Source organism: Pongo pygmaeus, chromosome 3 (assembly GCF_028885625.2).
Source record: "Pongo pygmaeus isolate AG05252 chromosome 3, NHGRI_mPonPyg2-v2.0_pri, whole genome shotgun sequence".
In the NCBI taxonomy this organism is placed as follows: Eukaryota; Metazoa; Chordata; class Mammalia; order Primates; family Hominidae; genus Pongo; species Pongo pygmaeus.
In genome coordinates, this window is record NC_072376.2 from 41,144,801 (window position 1) to 41,161,451 (window position 16,651).

The 16,651-nt window shown below is 46.8% G+C and overlaps 1 protein-coding gene and 1 long non-coding RNA gene across 2 annotated transcripts in view; one reads left to right on the top strand and one right to left on the bottom strand.

Annotated features, from left to right (window-relative positions):
• Positions 1-2,243: 2,243 nt before the first annotated feature.
• Positions 2,244-6,886, bottom strand: PHOX2B (paired like homeobox 2B). The gene is made up of 3 exons (XM_054485859.1): positions 6,531-6,886; positions 5,514-5,701; positions 2,244-4,490 (listed from the first exon to the last, which is right to left on the bottom strand). The coding sequence occupies exons 1-3, from the start codon at positions 6,769-6,771 to the stop codon at positions 3,975-3,977; spliced, it is 945 nt and encodes a 314-aa protein (XP_054341834.1). The 5' UTR covers positions 6,772-6,886; the 3' UTR covers positions 2,244-3,974.
• LOC134739270 (uncharacterized) overlaps positions 6,510-16,651 on the top strand; it is a 48,077-nt gene continuing 37,935 nt past the window's right edge. The window contains exon 1 of the long non-coding RNA XR_010125893.1: positions 6,510-6,747. This is a non-coding gene — a long non-coding RNA (uncharacterized LOC134739270). The remainder of the gene's footprint in view (positions 6,748-16,651) is intronic.

The following is a 16,651-nucleotide window of genomic DNA, read 5'->3' on the forward strand; positions in this document are numbered from 1 at the left end:
CCTCTGGGAAGCTGGGATGGAGGTAGGGGGGGCATGGTTGTCTCACCAATCCCCAGAGTTTCCCTTGTCCTGGAGACAAGTCACTCAAAGTTGCTTAAGACCAGGAGAAGGAAATTTGGTGACCCTCATCAGTTTATTCACATCTGAAAGGATTTCTAGGGCCTTCTCTGGGGTTTCCAAAGAAACCTTGTGGCTATTTGTTTTTCCTCTTCTTTCTCTATCCCTCTTCTTCCTCTCTCCACTCATTGCTTTCTTTTTCTCCATTGGTCTTGCCTTTTCCAGAATACCTGTCCACTAGCCTGCCCAAAAGCTTACAGAGACTTACCTCGTGGGTTTCCATGACTATAGGAAGGTGAACTTTCCTGTGGCCAGGCCCAGGACCTTGATTGCTCTTTTTGCCAATAAATTATTGTTTTTGTGGTCTGCCTGTCTCAGATCTTCTAAGTTATATTTACAACCAAAGACTACAACCTAAGAGTTCCGGGAATTGCTGGCATATTAAACTAGCACAATTAGTGGCACTCTTTATAAACAATGTTGTCTTGGAGACTTTACTGAAGGGCATTTAGAGACAGATTTTTTAAAGAATATTTAAAAGCCTTTTATTTTATTCTTTTTTTTTTTCAGGCAGGGTCTCTCTCTGTCACCTAGGCTGGAATGTAGCGGCATGTTCATAGCTCATTGCAACCTCAGCTCTTGGGCTCAAGCAGTCATCCCACCTTAGCCTCCCAAGTAGCCAGGATTATAGGCATGTGCCACCACACCTGACTAATTTTTCTTTCTTTTTCTTTTTCTCTTTTTTTTTTTTTTTTGCTTAGGCGGGTTTCCAGCTCCTGCCTTCAAGCGATCCTCCTGCCTTGGCATCCCAAAGGATTGGGATTACAGGCATGAGCCACCACACCTGGCCCTAAAAGCCTTCTAGAAAGATAATTCAAAGTTTGATATGATGCAAATATTTGAGATTTCTGAATCAAACTGCCTGATCAAATGCAAGCCACATTTGGATGCTTGTGGCAAGAAGCCCTGACAAATTTAAACCAGATCAGCTGCTAATCTTTAAACCAGAGGAGGCAAACTGTGGCCTCCCTTCAAATGAGGGGAACTGAATAATGTGTTAATTATGCCCAGCCAGAGGGGTACAAAGGTAAGTACCAGAAGTTTACACAGGGATTCTGCTTGGAGAAAGTGGCCCAGTCAAAGGGTCCAAGGAGGAGGCAGGATTCCATTTTGGGGCTGTAGTGAGGACCCCTTCCCTCCAAAACAGATCACTAAGGCTGCCAGAATTCTTCCCCTCACCTGTTCCCAAGGTAGTCCCAGTTCTGGAATTTTCTGGTTTGCATTTCTTATAGGGTAGTTTAGTGGTTCCTATAACCTCTAGAACTTAAAGCACATTGCTGGACCCCACCCCCAGAGTTTCTGATTCAGTAGGTCCAAGGTGGGTCCCAAGAATTTGTGTCTAGCAAATCCCCAGGTGATACTGATGCTGCTGGTGCAGGAGCCACACTTTGAGAACCATTGGTATAGTTAAATGTCGCAGGCTCTTGAATGAGATTTTCTCATTTCAAAGGCTGGCCCCATCACTCATAAACCAGGGGTGCTTCAGCAGGTTAAGTCTCTGTTGCCTCCATTCCCTCACCTATTTAAAATAAAACAGAGGATAGGAATTGTACCTGCTTCATGGTCTTGTTTTGAAGGATAGATGAGAAAATGCATGGAAGGCACACCCTGTTCCATATAGCACCTGATCACCTGCCCACACGGAGCTTGTCGGGTGTCCTGGGGTGTCAGCAGTCTGCAGGGTTTGGGGGAGCTGGACAGCCCGGACCTTGCCGGATATCATTGGTCTTGAAGGCACCTGCACGCAGAATCCACACTGTCGTTTTAAGTCCACCTCAAAGACCTGAATTCAAATCCTGCCTTGGCTGCCACTTAGTCCACGTATCTGCATCCAGATGTGAATACTTTTATCAATGCCCTGGTGTGCTTCTGGGGCACAGAAAAGCATGGACAAGAAGCCTCCCTGCTCTCTCAAGCACTAAATTTTATATTTGGCTGAATTTGGCTGCATGGGTTTAGATGTCCCAACCCACCTGGATTTCCAGAGCCCAGTGAGGTTCTTGCTATTTTTTTAGCACAACTTCCTTTATCTTCCCTTATCCTTTTAAAATAAAACTTAAAAAAAAAAAAATGACCAACCAAAAAAAAAAAAAAAAAAGAATCAAGAAAAAGAAGAGTTCAATTGCTAGACTTGCTTTTTGTTTTTATTATCAACAATCAAGTTAATGGTACACTCTTGGAAAACTATATGCACATGTAGAAATATTTCCCTTTTAAATAGAAGCATTCATTATAACACATATAAATAAATTCAAAAATCTGAAACATAACTTATGACAATTATGTTCACAAACATAGTCCAACAGGAAAAAAAAAAGAAATCAGACAGACATGCACCTGATAACAAAAATATATACCATTGTCTGAACTGTGGCCTCTCTAAACACAAAAGATTGAACCCGTGAGAACCTTATTACACCATAAAGACACGCCATAGAGACTACAAGAAGAGAAAAACATTATACGGTCACGTAGAGGAGACGGTCTGTACTGATATTAACACGATACAATTGAGTCACAGAACACAGTTGTAGAAAGACACCGAAAAAGTTAAAGCCTCAACATTCAACTAATATCTAGAGTTTGTGCCTTTTAAAATAAAAACAACAACAAAAAAATCAAAACAGAGATGTCTAAACTGCGCGAAGAATGGAACCCTCAATATACAGTCCATCCACCATACAGGATGTGAGTCCAGTTCGGATCATTCCAACAGAAATGCAAACCGAGACACCTCTGCAAACGTGTGTGTGTGCCTTTTCCTTGCTCGGTAGATTTCTCTGCAGCCAGTTACGTGGACTGCAATTGACCCCAATCCAAAGCAGTGCCAAAAAGTTCAGTAAAAGCTGGTGGAAGAAGAAAATGCCGACGGGGTAGGCGGGAGCGAGGAGGAAAAAAAGAGTTTCGAAACATGAGACACATTTTGCAGTTTGCAGATGAAAAGGCATCTCATGGATAGGGCATCTTTCAGGGCCGAACGGCTGCAAAGATTCGGGGTTGGGAGTTGCAACTGTGTGGGGTTCCAATGCGCTAATGGCGGGATGGTGTTTAGCGAGGTGGGACAGGCAAGGGGGCGCGAGAAAGTCACTCCGGCCGCCGGGACAGTCTGAGCAAGTCGTCGCCGCAGTGACCCGAACTCAAGGACACGATAGGAAGGGGGGCTGGAACGGCGTCCCTACTCTTCCCTGAAGAAGAGCCCCAAGAGAATCCGTGCTGTTAGGACGGAGCGGATTTAGGGGTTCACAAGATCGAGCCTTCAGCTCCAGCTGCAGCTTCTCCCCAGCCCCTCCTTTAATTTGTCTTTTTTTTTTCCTTATGTTTTTTAAACCTTTCTGGGTTGTTGGCTTTTTGTTTTTTAATGGTTTCTGCCTTCCAACTTTTTTGTTTTTATTTTTACTTTTTTGTCTTTTTTTTTTTTTTCTAAACAAGTCACTGAGTTGGTTGAGGCCCCCCATCTCTTCCTGTCGCCTGCTTGGGCCACAGACACACATTCCCCGAGACAGACACGAACTGACACGCAGACACAGCCCCCTGAGAGTGCCCCCGCGTCCGGGCCGCGCTGCTCACAACCCCCGATCAGCAGGCGGAGCCCTGGCGCCGCTGTGAGGCCCCAGGCAGGTGCGAAGCCAGGGAAGTTTGTTTTGTTTTGTTTGGGGGATGAGGAAGGGGGTAGGAGCGGGGTTGAAATGAGGGCGATGCCGTTTTCCCTTTATTCTTAGCGCGATTACTTCAGGCCCTCAATGAAAAAGCCATGGCAGCAGCGACGACAATAGCCTTGGGCCTACTCGCTCGCCCACTCGCCCGCCCGGGCCCTGGCTCGCCCGCTGTCGCCGCCGCCGCCGCCGCAGGATTCCAGATCAGAACATACTGCTCTTCACTAAGGCGGCTTTGGCACCGTTGGGTCTTTGGAGCGAAGATAGGACGCTGGCGAAGGGACCCCCAAGCGAATCCGGGATGGAGGTGATGGGGCCGGGGCCGGGAGCCCAGCCTTGTCCAGGGCCCCCAGCCGCAGCCAGGCCTCCAGCTGCCGCCGCTGCCGCAGCCGCCGCTGCTGCTGCCGCGGCCGCCGCCGCTGCTGCTGCGCCGCCCTTGCCGGGTTCGCCTCCCGGGCCCCCGGGCCCCGCCGCTCCCGGAGCTCCAGCCGGGCTGGGCCCGCCGCCGCCGCCTCCATTCGCCCCGCAGCTGGGGGTGGGGTTGGGATTGGGACCTGGGCCCCCAGTGCTGTCCGGGTCAGTGCTCTTGGCCTCTTTGCTCTCGTCGTCCCTGGAAGAGTCAGACTTTTTGCCCGAGGAGCCGTTCTTGGCCGCGGCCGCTGCGGCTGCCGCTGCGCGCTCCTGCTTGCGAAACTTGGCGCGGCGGTTCTGGAACCACACCTGGCCCAAGACGGAAGGAGAGACGGTGAAGCAGGGGGAGAAAGACGAAAATGGGAAAGAAAAGCACCGGTTAGTGTGGCCCACGTTCTACTTCGGCTTGTTTTAACACCCTCCTCCCCATGGGCTGTGATCACCCCCGCGCTCACCGGGTCCACCAAGTCTACCGCTTCTTATTGCTGTGCATCTTCGGAGAAACTTTCTTAGGGGGAGTGAGCACGCCAGGGACATGAAGGCTTGCGGCAGAGTTTAAAAAGCCGCAGGTCCCAGAAAGACCCGAAAAGGGAAGGCCTTATTTTGGTGGGCCTCTGTCCAGTTGGCTTCTTGAGCAAGCCCCGAGCTCGCCATTCACCCCTAAGCCTAAGTTCTAAAGTTAAACTCTAATTGGTAGAAGGAAAGGGGATCCTCTGAGTTTGCTCCGCTGCCCATCCCCGGCCTTTGGGCCTGGAAGAGCGTGCGATGGTGCGCACCGCTTCTCGGTCCGGAGCTCACCCAGAGAGGCGCTGTGGCCAACTCGTGAGCGCACCTGTGTCTAACAGGTTAGAGTAAGTCATGGTTCTTGACCTTCATGAAGTCACAGACCCTTTGCAAATCTGATGCAAGTCACAGTTTCCGGGAAAATGAACCTATATGCCATGGGGCCAGGTTAAAACCACTTGAGTTAGGAGGTATTTTTTTTGGGGGGGGGGGAAGGAAAAACTTATAATACGGGAGCAAAATCTGCACACCTTCCACCACAGGTACTTCCTGTCCCCTAAATTGTGTCGCTCATCCACGTCCCAAGGCCCCCCATGTCTCTGCTCGGGTGGGAAACACTTTGCAACTGTAAATAAAATGCCAAGAGCGTGCGCTCTAAGCCTCTCTTGAACGCACAGCCACACCAAATCCAGTATTTCTGATCGGCCATAGGGCCCTAGGTCCTTCTCGCTCGAGGCTCCAGGACTTCGAATTTCAGCAGCCGCCGCTCACCCCCACACCTCCCCGGACCAGTGCGGCGGAGCGGGGTCGGTTTCCCGAGGCGCGTACCTGGACTCGCGCCTCTGTGAGGTCGATCTTCAGGGCCAGCTCCTCCCGAGTGTAGATGTCGGGGTAGTGAGTCTCCGCGAAGACCCTCTCCAGCTCTTTGAGCTGCGCACTGGTGAAAGTGGTGCGGATGCGCCGCTGCTTGCGCTTCTCGTTGAGGCCGCCGTGGTCCGTGAAGAGTTTGTAAGGAACTAGATAGAGTATGACAAAGGAGACAGAAAGTGAGCAAATCTCGCCGGCCGTGGAGCTAAAATATGCGGACTCCAAGGTCAGGTCATCCGGCAGCCGCTACCTACACCCGCGCGAGAGAGTTGCAGAGAGAAGCTGCGGGAAGAGACCGAGGAAATTTGTTATCTACGGAAACCTGGGCTCAAACTTCGGGCTTGGCGGAGTCCTTTCTGGCACAAGCGCCTTTGGGTGGATTGAAACAGCGCGATGTGACGGACTTGGGATAGTGCTTTCAGCAGGAAAAAACCAGAGAGGAAAAAAAATCCAAAAACATCAGTCGGAATATCAGGGAGCCAGGAAAGAAGTTACCAAACAGTCCCACTTTGGGAACTTTTCAATTCTCAGAAAGTTGACCTGGCTCAAAAGTTGGGGGAAAGAGCTGCAAAAAAATAATAATAAATTAAAGAAATAATCATAAAAATGACCAGCCAAAGAGGTGTGAGCCGCTGTCGGTTCTTAAAAAAAAGAGACACTGCCAGTAATGAGCTTTACTCTTTGTTATTTAATTATTTTCTAAGCTTTACGTCTCATCGCAAAGTAAATAAATTATGCCTATCATTTTGGCAGCTTAAGATAATTTTGTTGGCGGTTCGGGTGTGACTAGGATAGTGTAACCCTGTAAGTGAATTACCCCTCCCTGCAATCGCTTCTAACGTGATAAATTCTTTCATTTGTGTAAGCAAATTTCGTTTGGTAAATACTAAACACATTTCCATTTTCAAATGCAATCAAGGCTTCCTATATACGGGCGGAAAGGCGGCTTCCTCCGCTGAGAAAGCTGACGGTCCTTACCTGCGGCGTACGGACTGCTCTGGTGGTCCCTGAGGGTGCCCAGGCTGCAGGATCCCGGCGTGAGGGACGGGCAGCCGGACGTGGCCCCAAAAGTGGTCCTTATCGGGTTATACTGGAAGCCACTGGCCTGGCTGCAGGAACTGAAGTCAGCATAGGCTGAAGCCAGGCTCGAGGTGTCCATCCCAGCCATACAGGACTCGTAGGCAGAGGAATTGAGGTAAGAATATTCCATTTTATACATTGAAAAGGTTCTGGATGGCTCAGCCAAGTGGAAAAACGAAATAAAAGATGGATATGGAGAAGGTGGCTGGAGTGGGGAGATGTGCACAGCTCAACGCCTGCCTCCAAACTGGCCTCCTTACTACCAGCAGAGCCTAGTTTTATGAAAAAGCCTCCTATGAGATGCCTTGTCTGAGGTCTCTAGAGCATATAGTCCTCATAATAAACTTGGCTCTTTCCACTTGGACAATAGCAAAGCGGTTGGTCTTATTGCTGGCGCTTTTTACATGACAATAACTCATCCGTCTATTGGGCTGGCACTGGGGAACTGAGCTGTCCAACCTCCCTATCATTGATTCCTGCATCTCTAATTAGAATTTAATACCACACCATTACGCACCGAGCCCCTGATCCTCCCTTCTAACCAGCTCCCTGCCCTTTAATTCAATCACACTACTTGGAAATAATGAAAGTTGGGTGACGATTCTCCCTGATCCAATTTCTCCGAGCTTTTAAGCCTTTTTAACTGATCATATACCTTAGGCATAAATTGAGATAGTGTGTGTGTTTTCCCCCTTCTTCGTCCTCTTCTTTTTTTCCCCCTCGGTTAGGGAGAAGAAACCTTGATGTCATAGAAAACCTGTTTTGTAAGAGTGTTACACGCTCAATTTAACAACAAGCCTACCCCCCGAAGTGCATGAAATGTTATAAAGGACTGGGACATTGGCAAGACTCAGGCGCCCTGTAACATAGAGTTAAGTGGGCCAAGGGGGTTTATGTGAACGATAAGCAGATTTCTTTAAAAATACTCCTGGTAGAGGGGGTTTAAAAAAAGAGAGAGAGAGAGAAAGCATCTTATAAATTGCATTTCTCCTTGCAGCTAAATGTGCTTTCAAGAGACTCAGGGTATACAGCCACTTAAAAATAATAATAATAAAAAAATCTGAGGAAAGCTTTTGAATGTAAAACATCTGGATTCTCGACCGTTGTGTTCTTTGCTCTCAGTTCTATCTGTTTGCATTAGCGCAAGACTTGTATTTGGTTGGTTTGGAGTTTCAGTGAGGTTGTTCGTTTTAATTACGCCATAACTGGCAAACGAGCATGAAGTGTACCCAAATGTATCTCCTCTTTCATCTCTTTCGGGCGCTCTTCCTCTTTCTCGCCTCTATTTTTTTTCAGGTGCCCACAATCCTCCACAGACCCGGGGATTGTGTCTGTTTGCCTTTTAGTTTTGCGGACTGTAGTGAGGGAAATTCTTGCCATGTAAATGCCCAGGCAAGGGCTCCAGGTCGGGCACCTTTCTCGTCCGATTCCTCAGGCTTTTGGGTGCTGGCAGCGAGGCACAGACAAAGAAGTGAGCAGTGATTTGTGGACCTCGGTGGCCCCATGATTTAAGCGGAGGGTAATTTTCATTCGGTTCGTTAGGCCCTAGCAGAATAAGGGAAACTATTTCATTAAAGCCTTCCTCTCGGTGGACAAGAGGGGGAAAGCTTAGTTGAATCGCCGTGTGGTGTAAACAAACCCTGGATATTTTATATGAATTAAATGTGTAGATAATTAGTTTTATTGCATTCATTACCCCCTTTATGTGCTCTGTAACAAGTCAGTAATTAAAGTAACAAACTCATAAAGTCTTTATAGGGGCATTTAGGCGTTCAGTGTTTGCCAAACTAAGTGGTTTAATTCGATGCTAGTGCCGGGGAGTGGATGGGCGCCCGCTCTCCCCTGCCACCGTGTTTTATTGCGCACTAAACTGCCGCGGACGCAGTAATGGATTAAACAGGGACAGCGGTCCCCAGCCTTGTGCTTCTCTGCAGGGTGAGTTTCAGGCTCGTTTCAGGTGGTTGCAAATCCTGGGGCGTGAGGAAGCGCTAAAGTCGGGAGTGCAGGGAGCCGGACCTACCGAGGATCCTGGTGATAGTTTTATGGGGAGGGCTGATAGTTTTATTGCAGTTGTATGTTGTACAATGCGTATTTGATAAAGAAGGGCCCTTGGTGACCAGTGTGCACTTTTTTGTGCACGGGGGTGAAATGAAAATAAATGCATACAAGGTTTTACTGCGGCGGGAAACAAATTGCAACGCTCTAAATGGTTTTTCTTTATGGTCACCAGACAAGAGGAGAAAAGGGATGCAAACATCTGTCTTCAGTCCCCTAAACCTAAAGGCCAGCAAAGACGGATGCGAATCCAAGTGCTATTACAGCGGAGATTTGTCTTTATTTATCCTGCTCTCATGAATATGAATTTGCATTTGGGCCGGGAGGTGGCTGTATCCCTTTGGACTCCACACATGGAATTTCCCCCACGCTCATCCCCCTCCCCAACCACTAAAGGAAGGTGGGGGATAGGTTGTCAAGCACAAGGCTGAGATCGTCCAAGTTTCTTCGTTCCCTCGGATTTCGGGTTGGGGGATGTGCTTGCTGGTTTTCTGAACCCAACTCTGCCGCGGAGGCCTGCACTCGGGAGATGTGGATGTAGGGAGCACAGGCCGGAGTGTCCACCGCCAGCCCGCTCGTCTGCTGTAGGGTTTAAGCGCGTTTCCCTGCAGAAGAGAGTGACCAGGGGTGGCCAGGAGGTGATGAATTTCGGCTCCAAGGCCTATTTTTCACAGTAACCAGGTTCACACCCCGCTTGGCACTAGAGCCTTACTGCACCCGGGGTGTGTCCCCGCGTGGTGCAGAGCGCGCGCTCTACTCCGGAAGCTACGCCCGGGTACCGCGCCACCGCTGTGTGCCCGGGGCCTGATCCCTACGCCCGAGTCGAGTGCAGGGCAGGGCAATGTCACCGTGGGTCCTAGATTGCTGACAGTTCCCAGGCCCTTTTAGCTTTTGGGGATGAGTCGAGACTAGGACCTAAAAAGTGCTGGGAGCTCGGAGTAGAGGGGTTCATGTTGCCAGTTTCTGAGGATGGCTCTTAGGTGAAGATGTGGAACTTGGAAATTTAGATGGTGCACAGAGGCACTTCCTGAGCGAAAGGGAGTGTTGGGGTGGGGAGTTCAGTGGGCAACTCAGGGGACCTGGACGCTAACGGGGCATAAGAGGGTGTCAAAGGGAGAAGCTGAGGGATGTGGGCGAGGTCTCAGCCGAAGGGCGCTGGCAAGGGAAGTGCTTGGCAGGGGAGGGTGCCCGGAGGGCGGTCAAGAGGCAGGCCGGGGCTCGGTCCCTCCCGGTCCTGGGGTCCCTTCCCGTCCCGCGGTTCCGGAACGCCTCGCCAGCCCTCTCTGGGCGCCCCCTGCTGCCGGCCGCCCCGGGTCGGGGTGCCTTGAGCCTTCTCGCCTTTGTACCAGGAGACCTTTCAGCGCCGAGCCCACACGGTCGGATGAGCAAATGCGCTCGACTTCATTTTCCCCTTTGTAGACCTTGTAGGTTTATTTTGTTCAGTGTCACCATCCCTCCCCCACCACCCCTGGCCTATCGTCCCTCTGCCCGTCTTTTGTGGCCGGGGGTCCTGCTTCTGCTTGGAGATGAAAGGCGTGCGGGGTTGGGCCAGGCCAGAGCCCCAGCCCCAGCGCCCTGTTTTGTTCCAGTTGTGCTTTCTACACGCGAGCTCTCCCCTAAAAGTTGTACTAAATGGTTAATTTAATTATTCCAACTATAGACCAACTGCTTCAGCAGCCTCCACCACGCGTCTGGGAGGAAAAAAGAAACCATCTATAAGAAATAATCTAATAAAAGTGAAGTGTAGAAAAACCCCTCCTGATTTTCAACCGGCACAAATAGAATTAAGAGCTTCAGCATCCTTTCCCCAAACAGACCTTTTGTCCAGATCACAACTTCAGCCAACCAGCAATGTGTACAGTGCCTGCTATTTATTTTAATAGAGGCGGGTGGGTAACAGGATGGATTGATAGATAAATGACCACATGGATAGATGGATGAGTTGGATCCATCTGCCTCTGCCTTCCCTTTCTTAGTATGCGTACACGGTTGACTTTTTCCCCCTGCCGATTTTCTGAATCAATAATGGAAAAGCAATGCTATGTGATAAAAGGAGGGGAAAAGGCCATTTAAAGCACCAAAAAGGAAGAGATTACCAGCATATATACTATCAGGAAAAAAAAAAAATGTTTACATGTTACTCAATACCAACTGAAAAAGGTTGAAAGTTTAAAAGAAACTTTTCTTTCCTTTTCTTCACCATTCATAGGAGGGTTTCTTTTTCTTCTTTTTTTCCTTGAAAGTCAGAAAGAATGTTAGAAGACAAGGAAACAAAACAGCAAACAAAATGCCATTGTATTGTAGTAGCGATTCATGGGAAAATGCTTGTCAGCCTCCTAATGCCTCACTCCTAGGAGGCTGTTTTGAGGCTGTTTTACCGCAGGCGAAGCACAATAACATGGGAATGAATAAAATATTAAATACCAGTGAGAGTTTCAGAGGAATTTTCTTTTTGATTGCTTTATTCGATGCTGCATCCAAATTATCCCAGCAGTTAGCCCACTGTCTGGCATACTCAACTCAGAACCAACATTTCTCTCAACCGAGAATGAATAGACAAGATTTGTCCTTGGGTTTCTCCAAAAAGATTTCTGCAGACAGCAGCCTTTCCCACTCACCTGCGCTAAGAAAATAACCTAGACAGAATTTACTGGGACACCATTTCCCCAGAACAGAAAGCATACCAGTCACAGCAGCCCCACATCTGATGACCCACTACATTTTCCTAGCATTTTAGAATTTCCACCACATTTTCCATTTGCGCAGCAACCATGATACACGTTTCATAATAGAAACTCTTTGAGGTTCTAGTAACTAACCTCCTGGCACTGTGAGACTAACAATTATTAGCTGATTGACAATAGTGTATACAAAGCAATTAACACAGTGCTTGGCACATGGAAAGAATCCAGTGACTGTTAGCCACCAGTATTATGATGATGGCAATGATGATGATGTTGGTAAGTCTCCTTGAATTGTATATTAAACACTTGACTTTGAGATTTAGATGGTGCATAGACACAGCATTTTTCCTATTGCATGTTTATAATACATGTGGAAGAGGGTAGGCTAAATCAAAAAGCAGGCTCTAGGATATCAAATGGGAGAAAAGAAAGCAACCAGGCAGAAAATTTTATTTTTTAGGAATTTGCTGGAAGGTGTATTTGTATTAGATAGGTTAATTATGTTTTGTCTTATAATATTATATACAGTATTTATGCATAATTAATATGGTGCTTTATCTTGTATGTAAATGTCAGTATGTTCAGGGTGATCTCACTTTGAAAGGCATTTGCACTGGGTTAGCTGTGTGGGTTTGGGTTGAACTTTTATGGCTAACTCATAGATGATGTTTCTGTACCTGGGTTAACTTCGAAGGTACCCCATGTGTATGTGTCATATAGGTGATGGTGTACAGATCTCCAAAATCCATTCTTTTAAGAACTTTTAAGGACATTTCAAAGCCCCACTCCACTCCTCCCCTCCCCTTCTCTTCACTCCCACAATGCTATAATTAGCAGAAGGGGCTGCATGTTACCTTTTTGCTGGAGTTTGGCTAATAGTAGTAACATCTGCTGGGCTGCTGGGTGGGAGACATGAGGCATTTGATGTAAAAGTGACACAGATGTAAAAGTGACATCTGCTTGTAACAAAGGGGAACCAAAATTAAATTAGCCAGGAAGCCCTCTCTGTCTAAACCCAGGGGGGAAAAAAAACCTATTTGAAGAAGGAGGAAAAAAAGTAATCATGAGCCCTGACCAAGCTTGCAGGGTGCAGAAGAGAACTTGCAGAGGGGATTATGATTTTTTTGAGCCAGCAGCTCCCAAAATAACTGGAGGAGCAGCATCCTAAGGTAGCAATGTCCTAAGACCTTGAAGGCATCTTCTTACACTCCAAAGAAAATGGTCAGACAAGATTATCTTTCTTAGCCAAGCAATGACCTGAGCTGTGTGAGTATAGTATGGGCTGAGAAATCATTTTCAGGTTGAAGACAAGAAGAAAGTAAGGTCAAAGCCTTCAGAGTTAACAATATCTCAGTATATTTTTGGGTAAGTTTGGGCAGAAACAGATTTTCATTTAACAGCTATATTCAAACTCCTACTTCCAACTACTATAGATGAACCATTTTTCATCAGGCTCATACATGTGCTTAGGAGATTGCATTTGGCAATTAAAACTGCCATGGTGCCTAAAATTGGGCTCAATTGTGGCACAGGGGTGGGGTGGGGTGGAGGTGAGATATGCTAACATCCTCCTAACCATTGTTCTAGGAAATCACAAGTGTTACAAAGGAGCATCTCTCTCTCTCTCTCTCTCTCTCTTTCTTATAATGATTTCCTAAATTTCTCTAAGTGGAACAAATTATGACAGCTTTATATAAATGAATTTCACAATGATAAGAGAAGCCACTGGACAAGAATTCCCTCAACCTCCTATGTTTCATCTAGAAATCGATCAACTTCTGCACTCATTCATTCTCCATTGCTCCTGCTACTTGGAGGAGGGAAGCCTAGTCTCATCTAAGGCCAATCCCTCTATCATACTTTGGAGTTCGATCTCTTCCCCTAGCTCAAGCATCCTACCCAATTCTTCCTCTCTCATGGATCTTCAAACTCTCATCTGCCCGTCTGGACATATCCTATTGTTCTCTAAACATGCTCAAGCCACACTCATACAAATTACCAACCAACTCGTTATCCTTCCTTGGCTACAACCCACCACCACCACTTACCTCTCATCTGCCCTTTACAGTCAAACATCTTGAAGGAGCTATCTCTTCTCACTATCATTATTTCTTTACTTCTCGATCACTCCATAGCTTCCTGTAATATGGCTTCCACTACTCTCATGTAAATTAAATATTTTTCAGTAAGGTTATCAGATCCACTGGGGGTTTTCCAGGCCTCCACTTACTTGAATATGTAAATCACTAGGGTTGTTTTACAAACGTTTCTCTTTCTCTTCACTTCTAGGCATATAGTGTGATTTCACTTCCCTGCCCCCTAGAAGTTAGATATGGCCATGTGACTTACTTTGAGCAATGAAAATTGAATGGAAGTGTTAAAGTGTGACTTCCAGGTGGAAGCTTTGAGAGCTAGCATCTAAGTCTCTACCCTCCCTCTTTTGCTCTCTTCTATGCTCCAGATGGTGGCTGCTTTGTTAGCCTGAGTTCCAGAGTGAGAACACCATGAAGTAAAGATCTCAGCCGACCCACAATGGACATATATTTCCTTAGAGTCTCAGGGAAGGCTTCTGGAAGAGGTGACATCTATACTGGGTACTAAGCAGTGAGTGGCAGTGAGCAAATGGTGATGAAGTGGAAAAGAAGTTTCCCAGTATGTTAGCGGCAGTCAAAGACTCCAAAACCAGAGAGAGCATAGAGTGTTTGAGAATTTCTAAGTAGTTCAGTTTAGCTTTTGGTTAGAGCAGAATTGATAGGGGCTGGAACACACCAAGAGGTGTGTGATGAAATACAAGATAAGAGCAATAGATCTGGAATCAGACCCTACAGGATTATGGATGCAAGGTCATGTGATTTGGGGAGGAGGGCATGATGGAAAAGGGAAGCCAAGAGATAAATTAGAAGGCTGTGGCACAATGCTAGTCAAGGAATAATAGAGTTTTCAGCCAGAGAACAGCAGTGTAGGATAAAGAGAAGTAAAGGGGTGCAAGAGATGTTAGAGAAGTAGAGTCTTAGCACAGGCAGAACCTACAGTCCTGCACAGTGCCGGGATTTCAGGGGACCCAGGAAGACACCTCAAAGCAAAAACCCTCTCTCGCATTTTCTGGCAAGACCTTCACTTCAGTACCTCGGGTTTAGTGATCCTCAATAACATATTTCTCTGGGTTTGGCAGCACTTGATGATATTATCCATTCATTCATTCACTCATTCAACCCATATTTATTAATTACCTACTATGTGCTAGAAATCTGTACTTTAGTGTAGAAGTGGTTTAGGTATTGTCTTGAATGCTAATTTTTGAGATGAAGCAAACCCAAGAACCGCTTAGGTTCTTGAAAGTGGAAGAACCGCTGAGAGGAAGGAGAGCCGCTGGTCTTGAAAGTGGGGACACCCACAAGAAAGTTTGGGTGCTGACCTTGCAGGGTCTAGAACTCACACTGGATGGACTGGCCATTGGACCTATCACTGCTCAAGCTGGGGAAAGGCCCTAATTGCTTCAGGGATCAGAATAACAATTTTGTGAAATTATTTTCAGTCCTAACATTCTGTTCGTTGATTTGGTGGAGAGGGGGTTGTCTGGGAACCTTCTCTACATATATTCTTAGTGAAAGAAAGTACATAAGGGACAGTGTGTATAGTGGGAAATCAAAGCAGTATTTTGAGATTCATAAAGAGGGCTCCATGAAGAACAGGAGAGAGAAGAATGATTGTCTTCTGTTCCTCCATCCTTTCCTTGATGGTCTTAGGATTTTGTGTTATCCCCGCCAGGTGTATTTTCAAGTGAAGGTACCGAGAGCCCAGTATCACAGAGGAAGAAAGTACTGATGGTGACACAGCAGGTATTTTAGAAGTGGGGGCAGCTATTTTAGACAGCACTTTCCTATGTTGTTCCTGTCACACCACGAAGATGCCCATTTCATCCACCCACAAGAAAGCTGCCTTGGTCCTGGTACTCAAGGGCTCTATGTTGCCTCCATCGTATCCAGAATTAATTCCAATAACACGTTCTTTCATTCTTCGTCAGCACAGCGAGGGAGCTAACTGAAAGGCATGTTGGGAACACTGGAATCATTCACTGTCTTAAACGACTCAGCCTTGAAATACATATAAAAATGAGTTAGAATTCAAAAACTTTAAAAATATTTCTTTTTCTGGGCTTTCAAAAGACCCTACTGGTGCTGCTGTTTGTTTGTCTCATTTTGTTTTCTTTAGGAGATTTGTGGGGTTTGCCAGTAAGGTGCTGTAGCATCATGCATTTTAATGTGTATTTCAGCTGATTCAGAATTTAAGACAAATGCAATCCAGTACTCAGGGACAGGCACCACATGTCCTAGACCTTAGGAGCCAGAAGACAATAAAATGCTCACAGTGATGCATGTTTGTAGTATTTCCCCTGTTAGATATAATGGATAATATTTCTTTTCTTTTAAAACACACACTTCTTTTCTTCTCTCTCTTTTTCTCTCTCTGTCTCTCTCCCTCTCCCTCTCCATCTCCCTCTCCCTCTCCCTCTGTCTGCCCTCTCTGTTTCTGTCTCTGATTTGTTTACTCTGGTAAGTTAAACCGCAGTCTAGAGAACTCTAAGGCTAAGGGTTCTAATCACAAACACTGCCAACTGTCTTGCTTATTCATAAATCTTTATCATTGAAATTGGGCTTGAGGAAGAGAAGGAGGAAAAGAGATTTCTAAGAAGAGCCAGGGAGGCTGCTAGGAAGGAAGTAGAACATAATAATGAACAAAACAGCACAGTGAGTCACACAAGAGACTGCAGAGCAGAGGCCAACGGCTTTAACCCAAACCCCAGGGAAACCTCTTGAATGAACAGTGTTAACTGCTGAGAGGTGAGCCACCAAGCTCTAAAACAACCCCAGGGTGGGGCCAGACTGTGCCCTTGCAGAGACAGAGCTGAGAGCTGAGGACAGATTGGACTTCTTGGCCTTGCCTTGGCTAGGCCCACATTCTTGGGGCAAACTCCTTTTTTTAGCAGCTATTGGGCAGCGACCTTCCTCCTACCTGCTGAAAACCCCCTAAGAGTCACACTGCTGCTGCCCCCTGGTCTCTGCACATGGAGATGGGGCAGCAAAGCCCCTCCAAGGGGAGGTCAGTGGTTGCTGATGAGAGGTGGTCAGGCCAGAACAGGCTGCACCCGACAAAGGGAGAAAACTGTGATGTTGTCCAAGCTGGCCCTGTGTACCTTCTTCCTATTTCATTGATTACTTCCTTTTTTTTATGTTAAAATAATAAATATCCATTATGGAAATTGTTGTAACATGTGTGCGG

Coding starts and splice junctions, on each gene's coding strand:
- PHOX2B (XM_054485859.1), bottom strand. CDS start 6,771: ATGTATAAAATGGAATATTCTTACCTCAATTCCTCTGCCTACGAGTCC. Junction 5,702..6,530: donor GAGCAGTCCGTACGCCGCAG/GTAAGGACCGTC, acceptor TACTCTATCTAG/TTCCTTACAAACTCTTCACG. Junction 4,491..5,513: donor TCACAGAGGCGCGAGTCCAG/GTACGCGCCTCG, acceptor GTCTTGGGCCAG/GTGTGGTTCCAGAACCGCCG.